The sequence below is a fragment of the Hemiscyllium ocellatum genome, chromosome 8, assembly GCF_020745735.1.
Source record: "Hemiscyllium ocellatum isolate sHemOce1 chromosome 8, sHemOce1.pat.X.cur, whole genome shotgun sequence".
Taxonomy (NCBI): Eukaryota; Metazoa; Chordata; class Chondrichthyes; order Orectolobiformes; family Hemiscylliidae; genus Hemiscyllium; species Hemiscyllium ocellatum.
The window spans coordinates 42373503-42400240 of NC_083408.1; the positions used below are offsets into that span (position 1 = coordinate 42373503).

Consider the following 26738-nt stretch of genomic DNA (forward strand, 5'->3'; position numbering starts at 1 on the left):
CACAGTGAAAGACACAAGGTGCACAAATCTTTATTCAGTTTCCACCACCAGGAAGAAAGGAAACACCCAAGTGTCCAATGACGAGCAGTGCCCTTCACATCAAAGGGCAATGCTGCGTGATCAAACAGTGAAGGGGAGGATAGGGGTTGAATTAAAATAGAATTGGACGGGGGATGCTCCTGTTTGTATCTGTCAGCTAGGGCTGTCTGATGAGGTTAGATTAACAGCCCCAATCAGGGAACTCATTCTGTGAGGTCCATCTGCCTGACCTTGTTGCATTCACTACAATGTGCAAGCGGGTTTAAAGCTGAAATATATTAATCAATTTAGAAAAACGTCTTTTGCAGTTTTTTTAAAAAAAGGACTTTTTAAATGGAGGAATACACTGTACTGTAGACTTCTAAAATTTGTTTATTACGGCCAAAAAAAGTGTTTAGTTACCATGTTTTAGAATAGCATTAGAAACCATTTACACCTCATTCAACAAGATTTACATTTTTGAATGGAATTTGCAGGGAGAATATTGCATATAAAATTAAAGTTTACTTCAAATGACTGATTTCTTGTTTCTCTGAAGGTTTCACTATTGCCTCCCATGGAGGAGCAGTCTTGTCACCTGTAGCAATTTCCTTTTTTCTATGTTTAACTGCTGATGTGTAGATGCCAGATGTTGCCATTATTTTTACACCATGATAACCATGAAAGCTTGCAGTCTGGTCATCATTACAACTGCAGATTCCAAGCTATTGATTATTTCAATTATGATGTTCAGTTTTGGCCTGGTTATTGATAGAAATGTCTGTGTTTAGACAGGGACATCAGCCATTTGCATGCCTTTCCCTGAAGGCAAAGAAAATTGCCCCAGCCAAGTTGTCAGTGGGAGAATACGGAAAACAGAAGAATGAAATAGACCATTCAGCCTGTCAAGCCTACTGTACCATTCAACAAAAACATGACTGATCATTTACCTCCATATCTCTTGGTTCCTTTCCTAGATGGAAATTTAGTGTCAAATTAGAATTGCAAAAAAAAAGACTAATAGTAAGCATACTGGCAATTTAAAAGTGGTGTGTAGCTGAAGTTTGTTGTTCTTCACATTAAGAGGGTTGAAAGGTCACTGGGGTGGGCAGAAATGTAGATTTGGGGTTAGATTAGCCATGATTTTAACTGAATGAATGAGCTGCCGGGGGGGGGGGGGGTGGGGTGGGGGGTTGGAGGAGGGACTTGAATAAGACATTTCCGGTCCTGATTCATATGTTTGTATGTAATAGGATAGCTCGTCCAGAGTTGGGGGAAACACAATGGGTCAAGCTGCTTTCTGCACTTTCATTCTATGATTCAATGTAGTCACCTCATAGAGCCATCTCTGGAAATTCAACAGGTTGCACAAAGCTTGTCCTGCTTAATGTATCGATAATAATGTTGGTATGATTTTAATAATGTTGTATCTGTCCCTGGTACCAAACCAGAGGATAAATGCTCAATTTATATATTGTGGTGTCAGCATCCTGTTATCCTCCTGTTATTATTCTCACTTGGCCATCTTTATGAAGTTGATTAATTTTCTGGTCTTATGTTGAAGTGTGAAAAATTGTGGATAGTTGGTCAAACTCTTGGACCTTCATCAGCTACCATGTGTAAAGCAATCATTAAGTCCCAACTGGAACACCAGGGTGGCAGCAGCCACCACTATCACGTTCTTCGAATTTGTTTGCTATCCTGACATTGAAATATATTTCCGATGCTGCATTAAAATCCTATAACTTCCTCCTTAATGACAGTACAAGAACTGCTCCAGTTCAGTACCTTCTCAAGGGCATTTAGAATTAGCAATAAGTAATGACCTTGCAAGTAATGCCGGCATCCCATAAGCAAGTGAACTAAAACATTCAGTTTTCTTGAAGAGTTCAATCAAGCCATGTGTCACCATTCTAAATTCCAGGGATTATTGACCAAATTTATGTAATTTATCCTCATAAACGAACTCCAGGTGCATCACACTTCTACGAGGTGAGATGCTTGGAACTGCTCACAATATCTGACTAGGGTTTTGTACAACTGGAATGTAATTTCTGTCTACTTATTGTTAATTTCCCAGATGCACTCCGATGTCCAGCGATATATGAATTCAAACAGCAAAGGCAGTAACTGTGCAGGTTCTCTCTCTCTCCTGCAATGACCTCACCATGTGCTTCCTTTGTCTGTTCTTCTCCCTTCTAAAACTGCGGTTGTTTTGACTTTGTTTTGGAACTTTGGAAAAATAATGCAACAGCATATAAAACAGTAATTGCTGCTCCTGGAATTCGAGGAAATCACCTCCAGCACTTCAAAAAAGCAGCTGTTACATTTTACAGCCAGAAATTTTTCCTGTCCTCCCACTTACGGAATACAGGGAGAACTAGCCATTTGGATACAGAACTGGCTCAAAGGAAGAAGACAGAGGGTGGTGATGGAGAGTTGTTTTTCAGACTGGAGGCCTGTGACCAGTGGAGTGCCACAAGGATCGGTGCTGGGCCCTCTACTTTTTGTCATTTACATAAATGATTTGGATGTGAACATAAGAGGTACAGTTAGTAAGTTTGCAGATGACACCAAAATTAGAGGTGTAGTGGACAGCGAAGAGGGTTACCTCAAAATACAACAGGATCTTGACCAGATGGGCCAATGGACTGAGAAGTGGCAGATGGAGTTTAATTCAGATAAATGCGAGGTGCTGCATTTTGGGAAAGCAAATCTTAGCAGGACTTATACACTTAATGGGAAGGTCCTAGGGAGTGTTGCTGAACAAAGAGACCTTGGAGTGCAGGTTCATAGCTCCTTGAAAGTGGAGTTGCAGGTAGATAGGCTAGTGAAGAAGGCGTTTGGTATGCTTTCCTTTATTGGTCAGAGTATTGAGTACAGAAATTGGGAGGTCATGTTGCAGCTGTACAGGACATTGGTTAGGCCACCGTTGGAATATTGCGTGCAATTCTCGTTTCCTTCCTATCGGAAAGATGTTGTGGAACTTGAAAGGGTTCAGAAAAGATTTACAAGGATGTTGCCAGGGTTGGAGGATTTGAGCTATAGATAGAGGCTTAACAGGCTAAGGCTGTTTTCCCTGGAGTGTTGGAGGTTGAGGGGTGACCGTATAGAGATTTACAAAATCATGAGCATGGATAGGGTAAATAGGCAAAGTCTTTTCTGAACCCTTTCAAGTCTTTTCCCTGGCGTGGGGGAGTCCAGCACTAGAGGGCTTAGGTTTAGGATGAGAGGGGAAAGATATAAAAGAGACGTACGAAGGTGGTACGGGTATGGAATGAGCTACCAGAGGAAGTGGTGGAATTGCAACATTTAAGAGGCATTTGGATAGGTATATGAATAGGAAGGGTTTGGAGGGATATGGGCCGGGTGCTGGCAGGTGGGACTAGATTGGGTTGAGATACCTGGTTGGCATGGACGGGTTGGACCGAAGGGTCTGTTTCCATGCTCTATCTCTCTATGAATCTATATATATTTTTTATTTCTTCAGGTATAAAGGTCAACATTAAATTTTTTTTAAAAATTAGTTTCTGTACGTGCCCATGACACATTAATGGTCTGTCTACCTGGACTCCCAAGCCATTTTGGATCTCCACTGTTTCCATTGCCTCATATGGAAATTATCTAGTTTTATCACCTTTGAATCAAAAGTGGATGATCTTGTACATGCGTACATGTAAAGCCATTTGTCAAGGTTTCAAGCATTTACTAAATCTCTCAAGACCTCCTTGAAATTTATGCATCCACAACTACTGCTTTCTATCCATCTGTCTTTGCAACATTTAGTCCTGTATACATGATGTTGTCAAAGCTGGTCTGTTATATCATTCACACAAATAAGTGAATCATTAAGGAATCATCACATTTTATTTAAAACAAACACAAATTAAGAAAGTTATTCCACTGCCTGTGGACCAGATCCAGTAGCTGGAGGTGAGATTGAGTTATGTTGGCCACAATTTTTAATTCATAGAATACCCACATCATGTTGAGTGAATTAAAAAAAACAAACCCTGTGCGTGCAACAGGAATTATATTTTCTAACTTAAGGCTATTCAGTGAGCATGTGGAATGAGATGAAAAAGCCACTTTTGAAAAGGAACAGAAGCATAAAACATTTCATATGGCATCAGTATGAACTTAACAGATGGGAATTCACACCACTTTGCAAGGTCAGTTTTGTGACAGCTGATGAAGGTCAAAGTAACAAGTTTGAAATATCTCAAAGTACCTCATGTTTACTAGTTGCATGGGTAGTGCTACTACTAAATTGCTACATTATGATATGTAAGCACTGATGCGTCTGTGATATTCACTCATGTAGTGCTTCACTAGTAGTGTATGGGGTGTGTGAGAACACATTGAATTGGAGTTAAGTATCTCAAGGCATGATTGAACATGGCTTATCATTTAATTGTATACCTTATGATTCCTTTACTGTCTGGAAATTTAGTCTCAAATTTGAATTACAAACAAAACATTTAAAGCTAATAGCAATCACACCGGCAATTTAAAACTGGTAGCCAGAAGTAGGTACTGCAGTTGTAGCTCAGCACCGCCCTCATGACCTGTCCTATCTGTCTATCTTGCTTCCCACCTATCTGCTCCACCCTCCTCTCCGACCTATCACCTTCACCCCCACCTCCATCCATCTATTGCACTCTCAGCTACCTTCTCCCCAGCCACCTCCCCCCAACTTATCTGTCCAGCCCCGAGGTTCCCAGCCCCCAAAATGTCGAATTTTTTTTTTGTTTTTTTCCCCTGCTCCTTGGATGCTGCCTGACCTGCTGTGCTTTTCCAGCACCACTCTTATCTTGAATTTAAAATTGTTGTCAAGCCAAGGCTTGTTGTTCTTCACATTAAGTGGGGTTGAAAGTTTAGTGGGGCAGGCAGAAATGTGGGTTTGAGGTTAGATCTTATCGAATGATCAAGCAGGCTGCTAGGGATTGGGGGTGTAATTGGGCAGGAGAAGGGGCTGATTCATATGTTTGAATGTAATAGGATAACTCGTTCAGAGTTGAGCTGCCTTCTGAAGCACAAGCAGGGGAGTGAGGAAGTTGTTTTTACAGGGAGCCAGAGAAGAGTTCTGAATAAAATGCAACATCTACACCTGAGCCCAGACTAGTGTGTTAATTTCACGTTTATCTGAAAACCCCAAAGTGCCATATTAAGTGACGTGTTGCTCCAATTCGAAACCTGCAGCAAATACTCTTTCCCAATCTAAAGTTTATTTGTTGATTTCTGAGCATTCTCTTTGCTTTTAGATATTCTCAATGATCATGCTCTATTTAATAACTGGGATTGATTAACTCAGTTGGCTAGATGGCTGGTGTGTGGTGCAGTGTCGGCTCAATTCCTGCACTGGCTGAGGTTACCAGGAAGGATGTTCCCCCTCAATCTCTCCCCTTGCCTAAGGTGTGGTGATCCTTGAGTTAAAAGGTTGTTTTCAGACAAAAGCTGCAATACAGCTCAAGTAAATTTGATTAATGTTTCTATCTATTTGATCTTTCTCTGCTCTAACACTTTTATAATTTGGTTATAAATAATGTTTTTGTTTTGGTTTCAGTGTTTGGACGCCAGCCGGCCCTGGCTTTGTTACTGGATCTTGCATAGCTTGGAGTTGCTAGGAGAACCAATCGATGATTGTATGGCATCAGAGTATGTATATAAAGCTTAAGATCCTTTTAGTTGGTGAATGCCCATGCGAAAAGTTCGGTTTTGTTTTATGTCTGTAGTTTGAATGAACCAAATTTGTGTTTGAATATTTTCATAAGTATCCTTGACTGAGCATTGCAATTCATATCCCTTCTATGTTGAAGCAAAAGGGAAAGAATAATATTTTGCAAAGTCAGCTCTAGTATTTGTGGGTAATGACTTGAGGGAACTAATGAGGCCAATTTTAGAGAACGTAATATATATTATCTTCTACAGTTGTTACAGAGGAATTGTTGATTGAACAATAATTTGTTCAGATAAGTGTAACATCCTTTTCTATCTAGTTAGAGGTCCCGTATGATTGAGAACACATTCCAGTACCTACCTAGAATAAAAATGTCCAGTTAAAATTAAACTCAAAAGTACCTTGCCAGTTCTTAATTTTGGTTTTGTGCAGTACATACACCATTCAGTCTTCAGAGACTGCTAATGGTCTGAGCTTCATAATGGTGCTCAAATTCAGTGGCAAACAGTGTTCATTTCAACACGAACAGCAAAATCCAACAGGTTACTTTGTTTATTTATGAAAGTCTAAATGTGCTGCTGTAAAATGAAACCCTAAATTTTTATACTCAGAACATTTTTCCAGATGTTTAATGCTTTATTATTGGGCCAGGATTGCTTCTACTGACATACAGTCATTTTAAGTAAAGGCACTTAACCATGTTGATGTCTGCAAAGTGTAGTTTTGAATTCAAGTTTTGTGTTGAGCCAATGGAGGAAATTCCAGACAATGGGCACCATATTTGGGAACTGAGGGCAGCCAATGCTCTGGTATTTGTATCGGAAATGCATAAATACTTGCCTTTTTCAACTGATACTGTTCCTATTGATCAGTTATTGATGTGGTCTCTTGCAAAAGATTAAAAACCATAAGCTGTACAACAATTTAACAGTTACATTTTTCATCCTTTCTAAATAGTATCTGTCAATTCCTATCACGATGTCAGAGTCCAAATGGTGGATTTGCTGGTGGACCTGGCCAAGAGCCACATCTTGCACCGACATATGCAGCAGTGAATGCACTCTGCATTATAGGCACAGAAGAGGCATATAATGTTATTAACAGGTAAGCAATCATAGAAATCAAAGAATTGTACAAAAGTACTAACAGGAGAGTTGGATTGTTATGCTGTTCAAAACCAAAACATTCAATGTAAATTTTGTGCAGTATATATTATATATCAAGAGACAACATATTATTATATAACAGTATATATTATATATCAAGTATATATTATATATCAGTATGTCCAACCTTCAGTTTGCCTCTTTTTTTAAAAAAAACGGTCATATATCTATTTGAAAGGCATACTTAGATCACATATTCACATTCTGACTGCTATAATCTGAAATGGAAATCAGTATTTTTTCCATTAAATCTTGCATCTTGAAACATAAGAATGTAAGGAACATCAGGAATAGGAGTAGACCCCTTGAGCCTATTCTACCATTGAATAGGTCATGGCTGAACTTTGACTTGAACATGTTAAAGCTTCACGACATCTTGAATGTAAAAACTCCTCTTCCCTTCATTTGTCATTAAAAGTCTCATGCTTAGTCTGAAACTCTGTCCTCTGCTTCTAGAATCCCAACCAAGAGAATCATCTTTACTGCATCCACCCCATTGAGCCCTGTAAGAATTATATCCAGGCTTGTTAACCCGAAATCTGATTTACTTGTAGATTTCACAGAAACCAGGGTAAAATGTATTAGTTCGGAAAATCGACACTTGAACTCAAAATCAATAAAATAATTTCTTAATTCTTGACATGGCTTGAACTACTAAACTTGAAACTTAATTGAGTATCTGTGTTGCAATCCTTTTCTGAGAGTTTGGCAGTTCATTGGCCCAAATTGTATTAAAAATAATGGTGAAACCGTGGTGCACTTGTTGGCAGTTAAATGTAATGATTTGGAAGCTGTGGTGCTGACTACAAAGTCTGGGGCATTCAGCTCCCCCCTGTGCTATTACAACTCTGTGACTACTGAACTGAATCAAAGTAAAATTGGGAAGTTTTACACCATTTTATATCCAAGGTCCGCTCTCCATTTTAAATCTGTTGCCTTTTGGTGACTCTCAGCAGATAAGTGATTGCCTCATAATCTCAATCATTCTTAATTAAAAGCAGTCAAACAAAATGACAAAAATGACAAGCCAGTTGTTTGCTAGGTTTAAAAGACTTGCACCACAATAAATAGTGAAAGTGTTGTGGTTAAGTCAATTTTGAAATAAAATGTGATTACAGCATGCTTATTTTAATATGCAAAGTATGCATAGTCTCTCTACATTGCATGGAATTTGATATTATCAGCCTCATGGATAACACCAGTAATAGGAGTTGGCCGTTTAGTCCTCAGGCCTGCTTTGCTATTGCTGAGATTATAACACTTAAGCTGATCTGACTATAGCCATAACTCCATTTTTCTGTCTTGCCCTCATAACCCTCAACTTCTGTGTCAATGAAAAATATTGGCACTAGCCATTGCAGAGTGCATGTCCTGCAGCAGTGTGTATTATGATAATGCTTACAATCTCACAAATGTCCCAACAGTTGACATTTTAAAATTCACGTCCATTATCTATTAAAATATTGGTGACCCAAGATCTGTGCTGATCCACTTTTCCATATCACTCTGCACTGTCTACTCAAACCTACCCGTCCTTGTTCAACTCCATGGATATGCTAAACTTGGTTGGCCATATGCACAAAATGTAACAGATGGGCACTCTAATCTTTATTCTGTATCATCAAAACCATGGCTCCTACTTCACTAAATCCCTTGGCTAAAGGAATGTGTTTAACCTGGTGTGATGATATCTTACAATATTTAATATATGAATCAGATTTCAATACGATCTTTTCTACAAGGGATTCATAATCTTTATCCACAACTTCAGCATCCTTCAACAGTAGTTCAATTTTCCTGAGAAGGGGTGGGTACATAGTTTATGTAATTTCCAAACAATCCTCTTTTCTCATCAAGATCGTCTGGATGTATATCTACAATAGTCAGTCACACTTTTGGACCTCTCAACAAAAAATGGTTTTCATTATGATCTTATTGTAATCCTTGTGTCAATTTCCAAATGAAACTTAGCTTGGTAGATCATAAATTTTATTTTTACATTTGTCTCAGTGAAAATATTGATGCGTGGTTGCTGATGTTTTAGTTTCCCCACGTTTGTGCTACAAAACGGGAAAAAAAAGCAAAGCTATGTATAAGTTTGAAAGGATCTTAATTTAAACAACAGAAGCATGGATCCAACTTTATTCCCAACAATATCCTCTTCAGGTACTCAATTCGAGAGAAACTACCCTTAACCTCTTCATTTTTTCCTTTATGGCTATTATCAATTTTCCTCCTTGGACTGCTGAAACAGTTTTAAAACCTCTTTCTACTTTTGATGGCCTTTATCTCCTTTCAGAGCAGAGAGCTTGGATTCCTTTTCACTTCTGACAGTTAAAAGACTTAGAATCATGAAGTCATTCAGCATAGAAACATCCCCTTCAATCCAACTAGTCCACCTGACCATGTTCCCAAACTAAACTATTCCACCTGCCTATGGTCCATATCCTTCCAAACCTTTCCTAATCATATACCTATCCAAATGTCTTTTAAATGCGCTAACTGGATCTGCATCCACCACTTCCTTATTCCACACACTGACCACGCTCGTTTAAAAAAAAGTTGCCTCTCATCTTTTTAAAAAAATCTTTCTCCTTTCACCTTGAAAATAAGTTTGAACTCCCCCACCAAGGGGAAAAGACCTTTACTGTTCACCTTCTCATTTTTTTTATCAACCTCTGTAAAGTCACCCCCTCAACCTCCTATGCTCCCGTGGAAAAAAATCCCAGCCTTTCTGGTCTATTTTTGTAACTCAACTCTCCATTCCCGGCAACATCCTGGTAAATGTTTTCTGAACCCTCTCCTCTTTGTTATAGGAAGGATATTATTAGAGTGACCCGAGCTGCACACACTACTCCAGAGGAGGACTCTCAAATCGTACAGGCTTTTACAACTTGGTCTTAGTATAACACTAACAAAGTCCTGCTGCTAGGATGAAAGTTCTCCTGAATTGACTAAACTATCAGTCACTTGCTTTTCAGTCAGAAACTGTAAACACTTCATAGATTAACATTACAGAAAATTACTAAGTCACACGCTTTCTTGGAAATTATGTATTTGGGTCTATTTTCCAAATATCTTTCTGACCTTATTGTGAAAACAAAATTCAGTTCCTTTCTCAGAACTAAAACAAAGGCCATCTGCTACTATTTTAAAAATACAATTTCCAAATGACAGCTCAGCAAATGTTGTTTTAACCGGTACCTTATCAGCCGATACTCTAGATAAAACGGCAAAAATTGTATCATTAAAAATCACACAGCACCAGATTATAGTCCAACAGGTTTAATTGGAAGCACTAGCTTTCGGAACGCTGCTCCTTCATCAGGTGGTTGTGGCATCTCCAATTCATGGGGACCAAAAATTATATACTTCAAATACTGTAATCTACGGTGATGTCCAAGTATTTATGCTGTAACTAAAGTGTAATAGTGATGTGTATATCCCCTGCATTATGTTTCTATTACCTGTGAATTTTTACATTGATTTTAGTAGTTGTGTTGATGTTTGTATGTATATTTTTTGAGGAATATTGATGTTTTGAAGTTTCACATGGTAAGGGTTTACTCCATTTTATATATTTATATATGTATATATGCCTGTTGATTATTTGGAATATTTGATCCAGTGGCACACTTCTGGTCCCATAGGTGCTGGATAATAAATTGTTTAATGTAATATATTCTACACAGTATCACAAATCAGATAATCAAATTTAAAACAATCTCATTGTAATATGAAATGGCAACAAACAGTTTGAATCACTCTTTGATTTAAATGCAGAAACAGAATGATTAAAAGTTGTATGTGTTCTCAACTTTTCTGCATGTATATGTTACTTTTTTTTTGTCACCAGTTGTTTTTTGTGTTAAAAATGGTAGATGAGCCCATAATGGTACTGAATGAAACCTTATGATCATAGTACAGCTCATTCTTTTCTCCAAATGACACAGCACTTATCATTTATTCCTGATGAAGGGCTTTTGCCCGAAATGTCGATTTCACTGCTCGTTGGATGCTGCCTGAACTGCTGTGCTCTTCCAGCACCACTAATCCCAAATCTGGTTTCCAGCATCTGCAGTCATTGTTTTTACCCCACTTATCATTACAGTTGTGCCTATTTTAACCATTTCTATGCCTAATGGTTTGATAATTTAACGTAAAAAAAAAGTAAACAGGGTGGTGCAGGGAATTCTAAACAATGTAATTGTATAGGCACAGTCAATTTAAAATTTGAATTTTTGTTTTGTTGGTGAGAGGTCATAATGATGCACTAGGCAAAAGTGAGGACTGCAGATGCTGAAAGATCAGAGTCCAGATTAGAGTGGTGCTGGAAAAGCACAGCAGGTCAGCGTCCGAGGAGCAGGAATATCGACGTTTTGGACAAGAGCCCTTCATCAAGAATGACTCATTCCTGATGAAGTGCTCCTGCCTTGAAACGTTGATTTTCCTACTCCTCGGATGCTGCCTGACCTGCTGTGCTTTGCCAGCACCATTCTAATGTTGACCGTAATGATGCACGTCTAACAGTGGCAAAAGATCAAACTTTGATTTAGAATAGAGCTGTTTGTTCAGCTTTTGGATGTTTTAGACCAGTCCTTGAAATTAATTAGCATACACTGGGAATGCCCATTGTCTAATGAACAATGAAGATACCTGCTGGGCTGCTAGAGTTTCCTGTTCAAACATATAATGAAGTGCTGTCATCTAGTGTGTCTGAATAATGCCATTTCAACATATACTTTGTGTGGACCTGATGTTGCACCATTCCTGTAGACCTGTTTAATGTCCCTGTGACTTTAACTGTATTTTAAACAGTGCACTTTCAGAAGTGATCATTTATAATTTGAATGATGAATTTCTTACCTCGGCTTATTTCGTAATGATTGAGTAACAGTTGGAGATCTACCTCCCCCATTGAATTATTGAATGCCATAAATTGGCAGGATAAATATTTGTGTTAAGTCCCTAACCTCATCTGTATGGGAAATTGTTCACCAACCATCATTGTTCTTCTTTCTCCCCATTCCAATAACTAGATGCACTCAAGTCCCTATTAAAGAAATGTAATTCGGTAGATGCAAGAACCTATCCATGTGTTCCCTGCTTGTGTGTTTTGTGGTATGAGAGAGATTGGACTGTGTAAAATGAGTCAAAACCTTTGTACACAACATTCTGTCTTTCTACCTTTTGTATTATTACATAAATATCTCAGTACCACAAAACCAGGCAAAAGCTGACTTCCAATTCACCACTCATGTAGATGTACAATAACTTACATGTGACTGAGCATGGGCAGTTTTGCAGCAAGATTTTGTTATTTTCTGCTCTAATCATTGTACCTTGTGTTCAGAGTAAGTTTCACATTCTTTAATTGTGACCAAAAATCGAAATGTGTTGTTGATCATTCAAAGCATTTGACAACTTAAATTCAAACTATTGTAGATTTTAATTGAGGCTGAACCTGCTCTGACTGGTATTTCTTTGTTCTGATTGAAGGGAAAAGCTGCTAGAATTTCTATACTCTGTGAAACAGCCTAATGGTTCCTTTACTATGCACGTGAGTGGAGAAGTCGATGTTAGGTGAGTTTTGATTATGATTTGCTCATTATTGAAAGAAAGGCAATAAGCATTGAGAACCATGTTTAGACAATATCGAAAATTATTTGATGAGGCAACCGACATTGGAAGGAAATGGTAAATACTTTCAAACTGGATCTCATATATTGCAATCCATTTCAAGTAAAATGGGCAAATAACTTGATGCCTTTGTCTCAATTTTCAGACATTATCTAATTCTGAATTATTTTTGTCTTCCACACTTAATTATTTCCAGAACACACATGCTCTAGGAAGGACAGAAAGGGAGGCAAGAGAGGAGCAGAAGTGGCTTTTTTGATAAGGGAAAGCATTACAGCTGTACAGAGGGGGGGATATCCCAGAAATACATAGGGAAGTTATTTGGGTGGAACTGAGAAATAGGAAAGGGATGATCATCGTATTAGGATTATATTATACACCCTCTAATAGTCAGAGGGAAATTGAGAAAGAAATTTGTATGGAGGTCGTATATGTAAATGATTTGGATGTGAGGATAAGTGGTATAGTTAGTAAGTTTGCAGATGACACCAAAATTGGAGGTGTATTGGACAGCGAAGAAGGTTACCTCCGATTACAATGGGATCTTGATCAGATGGGCCAATGGACTGAGAAAAGGCAGATCGAGTTTAATTTAGATAAATGTGAGATGCTGCATTTTGGGAAAGCAAATCTTAGCAGGACTCATACACTTAATGGTAAGGTCCTCGGAATTTTGCTGAACAAAGAGACCTTGGAGTGCAGGTTCATAGCTCCTTGAAAGTGGAATTGCAGGTAGATAGGATAGTGAAGAAGGCGTTTGGTACGTTTTCTTTTATTGGTCAGAGTATTGAGTACAGGAGTTGGAAGGTCACGTTGCGGCTGTACAGGACATTGTTTAGTCCTCTGTTGGAATATTGCGTGCAATTCTGGCCTCCTTCCCATCGGAAAGATGTTGTGAAGTCCAAAACTGGAGGGCAAAGGTTTAGGGTGAGAGGGGAAAGATATAAAAGAGACCTAAGGGGCAACTTTGTCATGCAGAGGGTGGTACATGTATGGAATGAGCTGCCAGAGGAAGTGGTAGAGGCATGTACAATTGCAACATTTGAGAGACATGGGTCTATGAAAAGGAAGGTTTTGAAGGGATATGGGCCTTGTGCTGGCAGGTGGAACTAGATTGGGTTGGGATATCTGGTCGGCATGGACGTGTTGAACTTAAGGGTCTGTTTCCGTGCTGTACATCTCTATGACTCTATTTCCAATGCATCATTTAAGTTAAGATGTACAACAAATAGACAGGTTATTTAAAATCCTTTATTTTAAAAATCATACTGCTTCATGAAATAAAACATCATGTTGAACTCCTGAGACAGCCAATGCTTTAATCAAACACTGAATGGAATTGCTGAAGTAGTTTAATTTATATTACAATCATATGTTTTGAAAAATTTTATTCATTCGTGGGATAAAGGTGTCACTCAAATTCCCCATTCATTGTCTATCGCTAATTTCCTGAAAGGCAGTGGTGAACCCTGGCAGTTCATGTGGTATAGATATCCTACAATGAGTGTTTTCCCATGAAACAATCTATGTCAAAGTCTGTGTGACTTGGAATGAAATTTGTAACTGTTGTTTTTGCATTCATCAAATATGCTAGCCCTTCTAATTGCTTGTGATCATGGTTTTGGAAGGCAATTTGCTGTAGGGCGTCCCATGGATCTTATCTGATACAACAACATTGTTTTGGTGCTGGAGGGAGTAAATATTTAGGATGAGGAAATATTGTCAAGTAGATTACGTTGTTTGGGATACTGTGGAGTTCCCTGCGTATTGTTGGAGCCTGCACTCTTTCAGGTGAGTGGAGAGTGTTCCATCTCCTTCCTTACCATGTCTTGTAGGTGGTGGAAAAGCTTTGAGGATTCTAGTTAATGTTATTGCTGTATTTATATATATGAATGGTCCAGTTAAAGATCTGGTCAATTCTAGATTGCTCACGATGAGGGATTCGACAAATCTCATGCTGTTGAATATTAAAGGGGTGTGATTAGACTCTCCCTTTTGTTTGAGGTAGAAACTGCCTGGCACTTGTGAGGCACAAATATCTCTGAACGACTATTGATTCAAACCCAGAAATTGTCCAGGACTTGCTACATGCAACTTCTTACTGATTATTATCTGAGAAACTGTACACTCCAGATGTCAGTGAGCATCCTGTTTCTGATCTAATGATGGAAAGTTATCAATATGGCAGCTGAGGAGACTTAAGATACTTTTGCACTGTATTTAGAAAGGGAGGTGATTGGCCTCCATCTTTCTTATATGATTCCAGCTATAGAAGGGATTTTCTCTGATTCATTAAATTTTAGTTGGACGCCTTCATGCCACAATCATGTGCTGCATTGATGTCAAGCACAATCACTCTTGTCTCACCTTAGGAATTTAGCTCTTTGTCCATATTTGTACCAGGACCATAATGTGGTCCAGACCTCCGTGGTCTTGGGGATCCAAAGTGTCAGTTCTGGTGAACAGTCAACAGACTCTAAATATTTACTTTGCTTTCTTCCCACAGATACTGTCCAATCTGCTGAGTTTTGCCAGCATTTCTGTTTTTGTTTCCGAAGCATTAATGAACATAAATGCCACCTGATCGTATAAATAAGGAAATCTTCCATTACTATGCTGCTGGAGCAATAAATGTTCTACTTTTTGTGGCAAAGACATACACAGGACATTTTTCTTTCCTAAATGGCGGATGCCAGTGCCATAACAGGCTAAAGGAATGGCTAGTCTTGAGCACAGGGCGCACTCCGAGCAAACCCTTTGCTGGATCCACCTTACCTCTCTATTTATGAAGATGTGTGGAGTGAAGCCACTTGATTCAAGTAGCAAAGATCTCAGGAGTATGCCAACAAGGATGCTGTATTTGACCCTGCCATTCATTGCCTCTTGCTATACTACATATATTGTTTGACATGCCATTAAACCAGAATTGTTCCCCTTCTTGATAGCCAGATTATGGTAGGGTGCAGTTATATTGCTGGTTACAGGTTGTATCTTTCAGCTTTTCGGTTTTGTTCTGCCAGATCTTCTCTGAATCTCTACTATTTAGCATAAAAGGTGTATTCCATAAGAGGTGATGTCTTTTGTGTGAAGAGGGATTGTGGTCACTTTTTCCAACACTCTTATGGAGAGTAATATCTATGATACATAGTTGGTGTGTATGAGGTCAAGTAGATTTCTTCTCAATGGCTCTCTCTTCACCTGCCCCTGGTCTGGCAGATACATCTTTCAGGACTCTGCCAGCTAGGCCAGTAATGCTGTCCTCTAAATACATTCTGTAACTGTGCTATCATTAATGTTCCTTCCATGGTGTTCAACATTGGTCACCTATTTGTGATCCAGGGGAATAGTATTTGGAAATTAGCTGCAAGTTTGATCTGTAACCATGTTACCTCGTGAGGTCCAGAATTGATGCTGAGGATCCTGGTCCATTCTGGACTGAATATGTCACCGCCTCTAGCCTGTCTCGCTCATAGGACAGGGTTTGGTGATGGAGAAATTGGACATGAACGAAGATTATTTAAGTATGGTCTGTATGTTCTGCATTTAAAAGCAAATACTTTTGCACAGGCAAAGTTATTAGTCTAAACTTAATGGATTTTCAGTCAATGAATCTAGCAGTCTGTACTTGGAGCAAGTGCAGTACTTATGAATATAACTGTTCAGCCTATTTTAATGGAAGCATTACTAATTATTTGAATGCCCTTAGGGGAAAAGAAGATTCTGGGTTAAATATAATCTTTTATGTCCCTGGTTCTTCATGGTAAATCATGTGCATTTTGCCTCTTAACCATTTCTGCATTCATGTTATATCTCCAACTATTACTTCTCTATGATAGCAGTAAATAATCACAATCCTGGAGATTCCAGAGTAGTAATCTGTATCATTGAGTCTTTGGATTATCAGTGCACCATATTGGTCATGTTAGAACAATGTTTTATTTCAGTACCTAACTTCCATTTATCATACATAGAAAGCATTTGCTTGACACCTTTAAATTTTTTAGATGAGAGACTTTCCATTTGTTTTTGTTTTCAATTTGAAGACTCCGAGGTGTGAATCTGAAGCATGTATTGGTGTTTGGTTCGTTTGCTTTTTTATTCAGTGTTGGGTTTCTTTCTCTTGAATTATGTGTTATGACACAGCAGGAAACCCTTCTGCTAATTAAACCAAGCACAGAGAAAAGCTCACCTTGCCTTGTAATCTGTTAAAGTATGAGTGACAGAGAACTACCTAAATTCTAGTTATTAAAAAAATATATATTTTTTAACTCTGAAAGTGAGCATTAAACAACTGTTTACAACTCGAAGCCTCCTTTTGCTTAAAGATTTGTTATGTACCTCCCACTCTATAACAATATAATGATCCAATAAAGCCCCTACCAGACTGCTTATAGATCTCCCTGGGTCATCATCGGTCTTCTGCTGCAAAGATGTTTCATATGAAAAAGGTACTTTTGACAGTGTGTATTGAATGGTAGCCTTTCAATGGCAGTTGGTGCTCTTTCTGACTAACTGTCCAAAATGTCTGCTTTTTTTATATCCCAAATATCAGATCGTCTCATTGGTTCGATGTTGTCAAAACAGTAAAATTCTAATTCAATTGGGTTTTAGTATCTTAGGGCATAATTTAAACTGGTTGAATTCGAACTGCAGTGAAAACAACTCCGGTATCTAGATTACAGCCAAATATTCGATCTTTCAATTTTCCAGCGCACTGTGACTACCAGTCAGTCACATGACAGGTGCTTGCCAGCTTTCACTTTTCACACTCTCTTAAAGGTACAGTACACACTTTCAACTGCATAATATATGAAACAAAATCCATTTCAGGGTGGTTAGGATTTTCAGCTGCACCAGATGTTCTCTCTATGTTAAAAAAAAGTTGCTCCGTTAATTGCTGTTCCCTCTGCAATCAAGTGGAGCACTAATTACATAATTTGAACTACCAGGATGAAACATGATGCACATTGTCATTCACAGTGAACAAAAGACACAAGCTGTCAGTTCACATAGCATTGGCTTTCAGAGCAATAGAATAAGAGTTGTTGAACCAATTAAAATGTACAGTATATATTTTTTTACCTCAGCATGGAGCTGTCAATCAATAAACAAAGAGCAACTAGCTGGCTGGTTTACCTGCTTGTTAGGAAGGTACGTTCCAATATCGATAGGTTCTAAAACACTAGCTAGCTCTGGACTTAAATCAATTTCAAAGGCAGTGTTCACACCTATAACTGCTTTTTAAACTTCATCCATATCTGTGCCTGCAGTAGTTCATCAAAATTGGTGTTTCCATAACCATAAAATTCATAAGTCAATAAATAGATCACATTCTGATTTGAATCACAATTAATTTTTTAAAAACTGTTATATCAAACTTTGAAGATCATTTTGCCACTGCATTTTGTCTTTGGAATTCACTATTGTTCTATCATAACCGTGTGTCCAAGTAATGTTTGAAAACTAATAGGTCCTTTCTTGAAAAGTTGAATTTAAAAAGAAAATTGCAGAGAAAACCAGATCGCATTCTAAGTGAGAAATCATGGATCATACAGTTTCCAACAGGAGTCACAAAGAAATCATTGAAAGCAATAGGTTAACATTCTTGAAATTACTCCACATAGTTTGGATCCCATCACTAAGTTACTCTTTATTTACACTTGGAGAGTACTTGACACTGATCCAGCTCTCTCAGAGCTAGCTCAGAGTGACAGGATATCTGACACTCCTGTTATCTGTCAGCCCAGGCTCCCTGATTGGACCAGATTAACAGCCCCAATCAGGGAACTCATATTCCGAGGTCCATCTGGGTGACGCCATTACAATCTCTACAATTCTGCCCTTTCATTTCAAAGCCTAGATTTGGATGGAGAATTATATTGTTATCTGTGATTTATGTAAGGATGAATTTGATTTGCTGAAGCCCTGATAATGGCCAGTTCAGTTCACACCACAAAACTGCAATTTTGCAAGGAGGCTTTAAAGATATCTTTTGGAAGGTAACATTTTCCAAAGTTTGATGGACTGTGGTCTTGGAGCTTAGGATCGAGTTGTATGACTGGAACAAGGCCAGAGTAGCTTTGCTTTACACATCACTGATGTTACACTTTGTTTGGTCATACTGGATGCTGAGTGCTTCAGCAGTGATGTTTTGATGAATGCAATAACTCATCCAAAATTTTAAAGTGTTTGGTGCATTATAGTAATCGAATTGATCTAAAAATTTGTATTTTTAAGAGTAAATATATTTTCATGTATAATTAATGCTGCTTGTCTTGGCTTCTGTGCAAAGACTGGAGGGATTGACCATGTAGCAGATGCGAATCAAGCTGTTAAGAGTACAGGATGCTTAGCTTTAAGGTTCTTCTGTTTCCTGATTAAAACTGCAGCGTTTGAAATTATTTATTTGCAAACGAAAACACTGTTCAAAGACTTAAACTTTGTTTTTTGATAAATTATTAACATCAGTAATGTGAAGAATAAAAATCACAAATCCATTATTTTGAAATGTTCCCTACTGATTTCAAACACTTTTCATTAAATGATGCAGGAAACAAATGTACTGTTCTGCTATTTTCTAGGAGTGCCTACTGTGCGGCATCTGTTGCATCCTTAACGAACATCATCACACCAACGTTGTTTGAGGGGACACCTGAGTGGGTGTTAAGGTCAGTATCTATGAGATGAGAAAAATCAATAGACAATTCAATTGTTTTCAAATGTTGTGAATTAGTATTGATGCTTGGGATGCATTGCTTATGTGCTGCTTCTGAATAATCATGTAATGTGAGAAGGGTATATTCGCATTAATTATATTTGTTTGTATCCTTTACTCAATTGCACTATTTATTAGATGCCTCAATGCCCAGCTTAGATGAGAGGATGGGCAGTCTGCTGAATTGCATCCCATGACTAGATGAGCACAGCATGATTAGCAGTTGAACTGCTGTGAAGAAAATTCTCCTTTTCAACTGTCGTCTCATAGCAGTTGCAAATATCCAGTAAAGGTGCAAAAACGTTGTAAACACAGTTGAGATTGCAAGTGGAATTTGGGTCACCTCTTCATCTAATCAAATGTTATTTAGCCAAAATGCTGCCCATGTTCAATTAATATTTGAGTATCAATTCTAAGAACTGATTGGACAAACTCTTTTGGGAAAGTGTATTCTATTCTTTCTACGTCCTCGGCATTCAATGTCTCTCCAAAACTGCAGTGTACAGGAAGTAAAGAAGTTGCTGTTGGAAGGGTGTCACTTTCCTCCTCACTAAACTGCTATGATGTCGGTTTCTTTATCATAAAGAAATTCAGAAGCATTTTTAGATGTGACTTTTAAATTTGGTAATGTTACTATATAAAGCAAAATGCAAATCTAACAATTACAAACTTAAGGTTTTGGCAGTGTTTCAAATATATTGTGTGCATACATTCAAGAAACCTATCTTGAGAGGTTTTTTAATAATATACCCAGGATCTTGGATCATGTTCAGCTGGTCATGAAAAGCTGACCATTTCATGTCAAAGCAAAAGATTAAAAAATCACTATGAAAGATGTCAAAACAGAAAATTAAACATGGTCTTGCAGGATATCTCTGAGCATGCTCTGTAGAAAGGGACAGCACAGAGGGGAAGTGCAAAATTGATTTTGACTACCTTTTGTAGAACAGTGACAATTGTGTTTCCTTTACAGATGTCAGAATTGGGAGGGTGGGATTGGTGGTGTACCTGGAATGGAAGCCCATGGTGGCTATACTTTCTGTGGTATGGCTGCCATGGTTATCCTTAAAAAGGAGTGGATGCTGGACCTCAAAGCTTTGTTAGTAAGTCAGAACTTCTCTACATTTTTTTGGTGTTTTTTTGTTTCATATAATAAAGTCTGTCTGATTGGATTAATTATTATCTAATTGATATTGGGATATTCGAACTGCAATCACATTGCTAACATGCCGGAGCAACTGAACTATCATTGACTCAACAATAATGACAGACCAGAATACTTATCTTTACTTCTCTTCAATCGTCAGTTGATTATGTTTGATTCCAGTTGCACTTACTCCAACATTTTTGATTACTATTTTTGAGATCTTGTATGTCTTGAGAAAAATTGTTTAAACTGTGATTTGTCGTAAGTCACTATAACATTTTTACTCCTTTCGCTGTATTAATTTTCTCCAGTATTTTTATGGGTCTGTATATACTCAATTATAGAGAATTTTGATAATTGCAATGTGATTGAAAACCTCCTGAAAGTATGGCAGTTCATTTTTATTCTCAAGAAGTGCGCGCAGCTATTAAAACTAATGAGGCTGGGATTTTTTTTAATGAGGAAATGGTGCCTGTTCCTAGCACGGAGTCAGATTTGCCCTTTTAGGTGGCAGCTGCTATAAAGATTACCAGCAAAGAAATTTTAAAGCTGATTGTCAACTCATTTGTCTTATCTTTTCTAATTTGAAGTCATGCCTTCACAACTCACCTCTTGATATTTTCTTGAGTGTGTTTATGATTAAAGTACTTCACACTTAATCTTTGTCCACCTAGAAACTGGGTTCCTCAGTGGATTGGGGTCTTGTGAATGTAATACTTGTTTTAAGTAGAGTGAGCAATGCTATCACCTACACAATAATATTGCAGTCCCGTTAAATTCAAAATTAATTTGCAAATATACGGATGACAAGAAGATTGCCAACTAAAGGGTTTTATAAGGGAAGGTCAAACCTGCACATATCAAGGAGTCTCTTGAGCTGGAGCTTTTGCAGTTGGAGGAAATGTGGCAATGTGGAATAGTTATACTTTAGGAGGCTTTGACAAAGTAAAACATAGAAGCTTAGAGAAAATTGATTGGTATGCAGTTGTGGGGTTAAATAAAAGAGAGAAAGAATGATGATTCAGGGTGATTTCTGAAAGTGATTGGATTCTTTTTGTGGTGTTGTCAAGCTCACATTTATTGCTCCATTCCTTATTGCCCTTGAACTGAATGAAATGGCCTCACAAGCCAGAGGACAGTTGTTATAAGTCTGGAGGCATGTAGGAGAGACCAAATAAGAATGGTAGATCTTCTTCCCTAAATGACATCAGTGAACTAGATGGTTTTATTCCAATGATAGTTACATGAATGATTTGAAAATAGGGCTAAAGAACTTTGTATCTAAATTTGCAGTAAATAGTAAAATGGAAGACAGTAAACATTCTGAAGTGTAAAGGAAGGTGCAAGGCCTCATTAATACGATAGGCAAAATTCTGGCTAGATGGTTGTTTAGCAATGTAGGTGGGAATTGCACATTCAGATCCTATGGAATCTCCAACATCAACTCTAAGAGAATTGACTGGAAACTTGAAGATCCATCCCTCTGCCTGTAGCTCTCTAAAAGTATCCATTTAAATTGGAGAACTTGAAGGCTCCTGCAGTTCAGTAAATAACGACAGGAAGATGTTGGATAATCAAATACTTGGTCAAGTGCTTGAGTAATTATTAAATTGATCTTACAACCCCGTACACCCAATTAACCCTTTCCAAGACCCTGACCTGATACCAAGTCTGAGTTTGATTTACTGTTGTTATATGCACCTAGATGTAGTGAAAAGTATTGTTTTGCTTTCTAAACAGGCTGATTGTTTTGCCACCCTGATACACTTTCTATGGTACAGAGTGCACAGTATGGTGTTACAGCCACAGAGAAGGTGCAGAGAGAGATGAACATTAGCATCTGAGAGGCCCGTTCAAATGTCTGATAACAGTGAAGATGAAGCTGTTCTTGAATCTCTTTGTACATGTATTCACACTTTATATCTTCTGGAGGACGGAAAAGGGTGGAAGAGAGAAAAACTGGGATGGGAGGGGCTGTTGATTATGTTAGTTGCTTTCCTGAGGCAATGGGAAGTATGGACGGAGTTAATGGTGGTTTGTATGGTGGACTGGCTGTATTCACAACTCTGGTTCTTCCGGTCTTGGAAGAGCAGCTGCCATACCACACTGTGATGCATCCAGGTAGGATGCTTTCTATGGTGTATCTGTAAAAATTGGTAAGAGTCTTTGTGGACACATCAAATCTCCTTAGCCTCCTAAAGAAGTGGAGACAATGTTGTTGTTATAATTATGAGATGTGCAAAATTGTGCTTTACTCCTAATGGTGGCATACTATTCCTTTTCACAAATATATCCTAAACCCAATACTTTTGCAGACATTGTCCTTATTTTTAAAGCTAATCTACAGCTTACATCAGTCCAATGGGAAATGTCTTTTCATCCAACTCAACACCAAATTTACTCAGAACTCAGCATTTCTTCCAGGACCCAATAATATTTATGCATTTGGCAGAAGTCACCCCCAGAAATCTGGCTTACTCCTTCTGTAACAATAACATTGGAAATCTAACAGACCTGGAAACAAGGTATTGGGCTAGAAGTTAATGGAGGAAGGAACAGCAAAGTTTTGGAGGGTAGATACCCAACACAAACCTGCAAAATGCAAAGTCCAACTCAAGATTTTAGGGAGTGCCTGGAAGGGGCCCTCAGTGGAGAAAGTCAAAAGAAACTATTTCATTTCAAGGGTTACTAAGAAAGGTGGTTTATATTTTGAGTTTTAGTTTATTCATTTGAGTGGAAGACTTATTTGGTAGAAGACTGTCTACTATCAGTTTATAAGTCTCTGTATGATGTGATTACTAACTTGCTTATTTTTTAATATAAAATAAATTAACTTGATAGTTAGAACTTAAAACCAGATCTGACATGATGCTCTACTGTTGACATCAAGAGTGAGATCTCAGGTACCGAATAAATTCAGCAGCTAACATTAATTACAAACTGGGTTTTGCTGCTCACCTCGCAGGCACATTAGTAAAATGCTAACTAGCTATCAAGGCAAGAATTGACGTTGTCAAAGGAATGGAGAGTTAGGCTCACCCATAAGGGATCTAAATCATGAAAACCAAAGTAATCTTGACTAGCAAAGCTAGAAATGAACCAAAAATGTGACTGCTTCCCGTTTGGTGCTCTCTGTTCCATACCTTTTTTATATCATACATCTGATGCCTTTGGGTTTGCACCCATAGTTTGGTAGAGGTAAAAGTAGTAATATATTCCTTTTAAGTGCTCCCTTGACAGTCTCCCACAGTCATGTCGAGCCCTTGTGTTTCAACAATCTGGAAGAGGAGTTACCTAGAGAGCTGGAGAGTAAATAACAAATCAACCAGGATGTTATTGACTTTATGAGCAGTATATTCATATAATAAGTTTGTTATGAAAAGCATTAGTTTGCTGTGCATCATCAGTGAGTTTAAGTAGCAAGTTTCTTTGTGATATTCTTAGATCACCAGCAGTCCATTGGAGCCACGAAAATTGTTATATTTTTCCCTTCTGGCTGAGAAGGTTCCACATCTTGATGTCAAGAGCTTGTGAATTCAAAGTCTATTACACAATTTGAGCTTGTAATTCTAGTTGACACAACTAATAGAGTACTGTATTTTTGCAAGTGTGTTTTCTTGTATCACTTTTGTTCAAATGGGAATGGGTATTGTAGCAGTATTAGAAAACCTTCTCCAAAAGTTAATTGCCTTCTCCAAAAATTAATTGCTCAAAAAAAAAGTATCAAAGTAGATGATCTGATTTTTCCAATTTTGTATTTTTGGGATCTATGGGCAAGTTAGCGGCCACAGTTACCTCCAAACAAGAATGAATACATTTTTAAAAAGTGTATGGAGAAAAAAGGAACACTACATTTATATTGCACCTATCAACCACCAGATGTCTCAAAAGGCTTTGAACTGTAAACACTAATGTATTTTAGAAAATGCAGCAGCCATTTTGTATACAGCAAGTTCCCACAATGGGAAGGTAGATATGGTGCATGTTTAAGACAGCAATTGCATTGCAGCAGTTATAGAAGGATGACCTGGGATCATAAACAAATCACTTTTTCAGTTTGTCAGGTTGTAACCAAGGAAGTTCCATAAGGATCAGCGCTGGGTCCTTAACCAGTTCGAGCCTATGTTAATGCCTTTGATGCACTGAATTTACGGATGATACAAAACTGGATGGGAAAGTCAAGATGTGAGAAGTACTCAAAAATGCTGCAGACAGATACACAATTTAAGTGAGAGGATAGGAAGCTGGTATGCTGTGGGAAAAGTAAAGATGAGAGATGACTAAATATTGGTTTATAGAAGGATTTGGGTATCCTTGTACAAGAATAAATGAGGTTAACATGTTGGTTTGCAATAAAAGGAAGCTCTGTCATCTCAAAAGTGTACATTGAATAGTCAGGTGAATTGTTTTGATCTTCATGTTCTTGTCTTTTGCCAACTGAGATTGAAGAGGAAGTTGGTGGGGAACTGACTAACTTTCTATACAATTTGATAGACAAAAAGCAGCTTCACCAATGGCCAAAGAAGATTGGGGCCTTTCATCAAGTCCTTTCATAATTTTAAAGAGCTCTGTGAAAAGCCCTTTATTCTTTGCTTTTCTGGGTAAAAGAGCCACTGTTCAAACTTCTTTATATATGATTTCTTGATGGACTCAATTTTACAGTTCTAGTTTCATCCCTGAGAATTTTTTTTGTCCAATACCTCATCTTTTTGTAATATGCATACCAGAGTTGCTCATGGTACCCTGTGTGTGTACTTAGAGTTTCAAAGGATACAGATTAAGTGGCATAGTAGTAATTAGTAATCCAGTTTCTTGTCTGCAATTGGTTAACCAATAATTTGGTTAACAATAAATAGTTATTTTACTTTTACCGACAAAACTTGATACAAATTATATTTGTCCAGAACAGCAGTCTGCCAAGAAAGTAGATCATCTTGGTGATCTAATGGGGTAATTACACATTTGTGATGGCTTATGGGATATGGGGTTTGACTATCAGTGCATTTTCCCAGTTGAGTCATGGTGGGTGGGTAAGGTTTTTAGAAGCAATAATCAGAAAACGTTAGCAGGCATTTGAAGAGTTCTGAGTTAATTAAGGAGAGCCACACAGATTTATAGAAGACAAATTGCCCTTGACTAGTCTAGTTGAGTTTTAAAAATTAGTTAAAAAGGGAAAGCATTTGATGTTGTTTGAATGGACTTGACAAAGCACCACGTTAAAGATAGGCTAACAAGATTGAGGCTTGTGAAAAAGTAGCTTGGAATCCTATTGCTTCATGTGCATAGATCTTTGAAGATTGCAAGTTATTGATCCAAAACACACAGATTTTGGCCTTCATAAACAGAAATGTAGAGTAGCAATACAGACAAATTGTGCTGAAGTTTTATAAAGTTCTGCCTAAGGCCATAATTTGAGTATTGTGTCCGGTTCTTTTCACCACGCTTGTCCAATTTGAGCATCCTTGAATATTAAGATGACTCATCCGAAGCTTCACCATTGCTACTAAGATCTGGATGAGTGGATAAATGACAGTGTTGATTAACTAGGCAGTGTGCTTGTTGATACTTTAAACTAGGATAATTGAGAAAGGAGAGTCACACAGATGTACAAATCCAAAACTAATGTTGAAGTTAACTCAATTAACCCTGGGAATCAGCAAAGTTGAGGCAAATTTTAACTTGAGGATTGTGTTTGCTTGTGAGCAGGTGGGAATTTGAAAGTGTGGAAATTGACACCATGTCAGTAAGCCAGTTCCAATTTCTGCATTTAACTGCATTGCATGTGAACATGGGGAGGCAAGTCATTAATACTGATCAAATTGTCAAATAGCAACATAGTTTTTGAATGTTACTTTGGGTGCAGGGTTTCCTAGAATTCGCCGGTGAATATGCAGTGAGAACAGGGTGTCACTTGAGGCAGCTGAAGACATACCAAGGTAAGATGTCAAGTACAGCATAATTCTTCCTGGATTATGTAGAAGGTTTTGTTCAGAGAAATTGTGCTGAATAGTTTCTTCCACAAATTTCAACGTTTTCACAGCTCATCAACTTTGGAGCTTTGGACCTGTCAGATTAGTTTAGGGTGCCACTGGTGCTGTTTTACTCTGGCCCATGGATGAGGACTAAGATGATCAGCAGCAAGAGAAAGAGCAACAGCCTGCTCCTATCAGTCCTTCTGCTTCATAAGATAAGGAGAAGGCCCGAACTGTGCAGTTCACAGGTGGCAACACACACAACACTATGTGTACAGACAAAGGATATGCTTCCTTGACACCAGTATGTAAGGGGGTCCACAGTCTGCTAGAATAAAAAGCGTCTCCACAGGTTATGGTAGAGATACTTTGCCTTTAGCAGTTAAAGTCATCATCATAG

The 26738-nt window shown here is 38.0% G+C and overlaps 1 protein-coding gene across 1 annotated transcript in view; it reads left to right on the forward strand.

The window, feature by feature from the left end:
- fntb (farnesyltransferase, CAAX box, beta) overlaps nucleotides 1-26738 on the forward strand; it is an 82147-nt gene that overhangs the window by 37285 nt on the left and 18124 nt on the right. The window contains exons 4-8 of the mRNA XM_060828854.1: nucleotides 5585-5676; nucleotides 6656-6802; nucleotides 12364-12447; nucleotides 19086-19172; nucleotides 20193-20322. Of these exons, the coding sequence (XP_060684837.1) occupies nucleotides 5585-5676; nucleotides 6656-6802; nucleotides 12364-12447; nucleotides 19086-19172; nucleotides 20193-20322 (540 nt within the window). The remainder of the gene's footprint in view (nucleotides 1-5584; nucleotides 5677-6655; nucleotides 6803-12363; nucleotides 12448-19085; nucleotides 19173-20192; nucleotides 20323-26738) is intronic.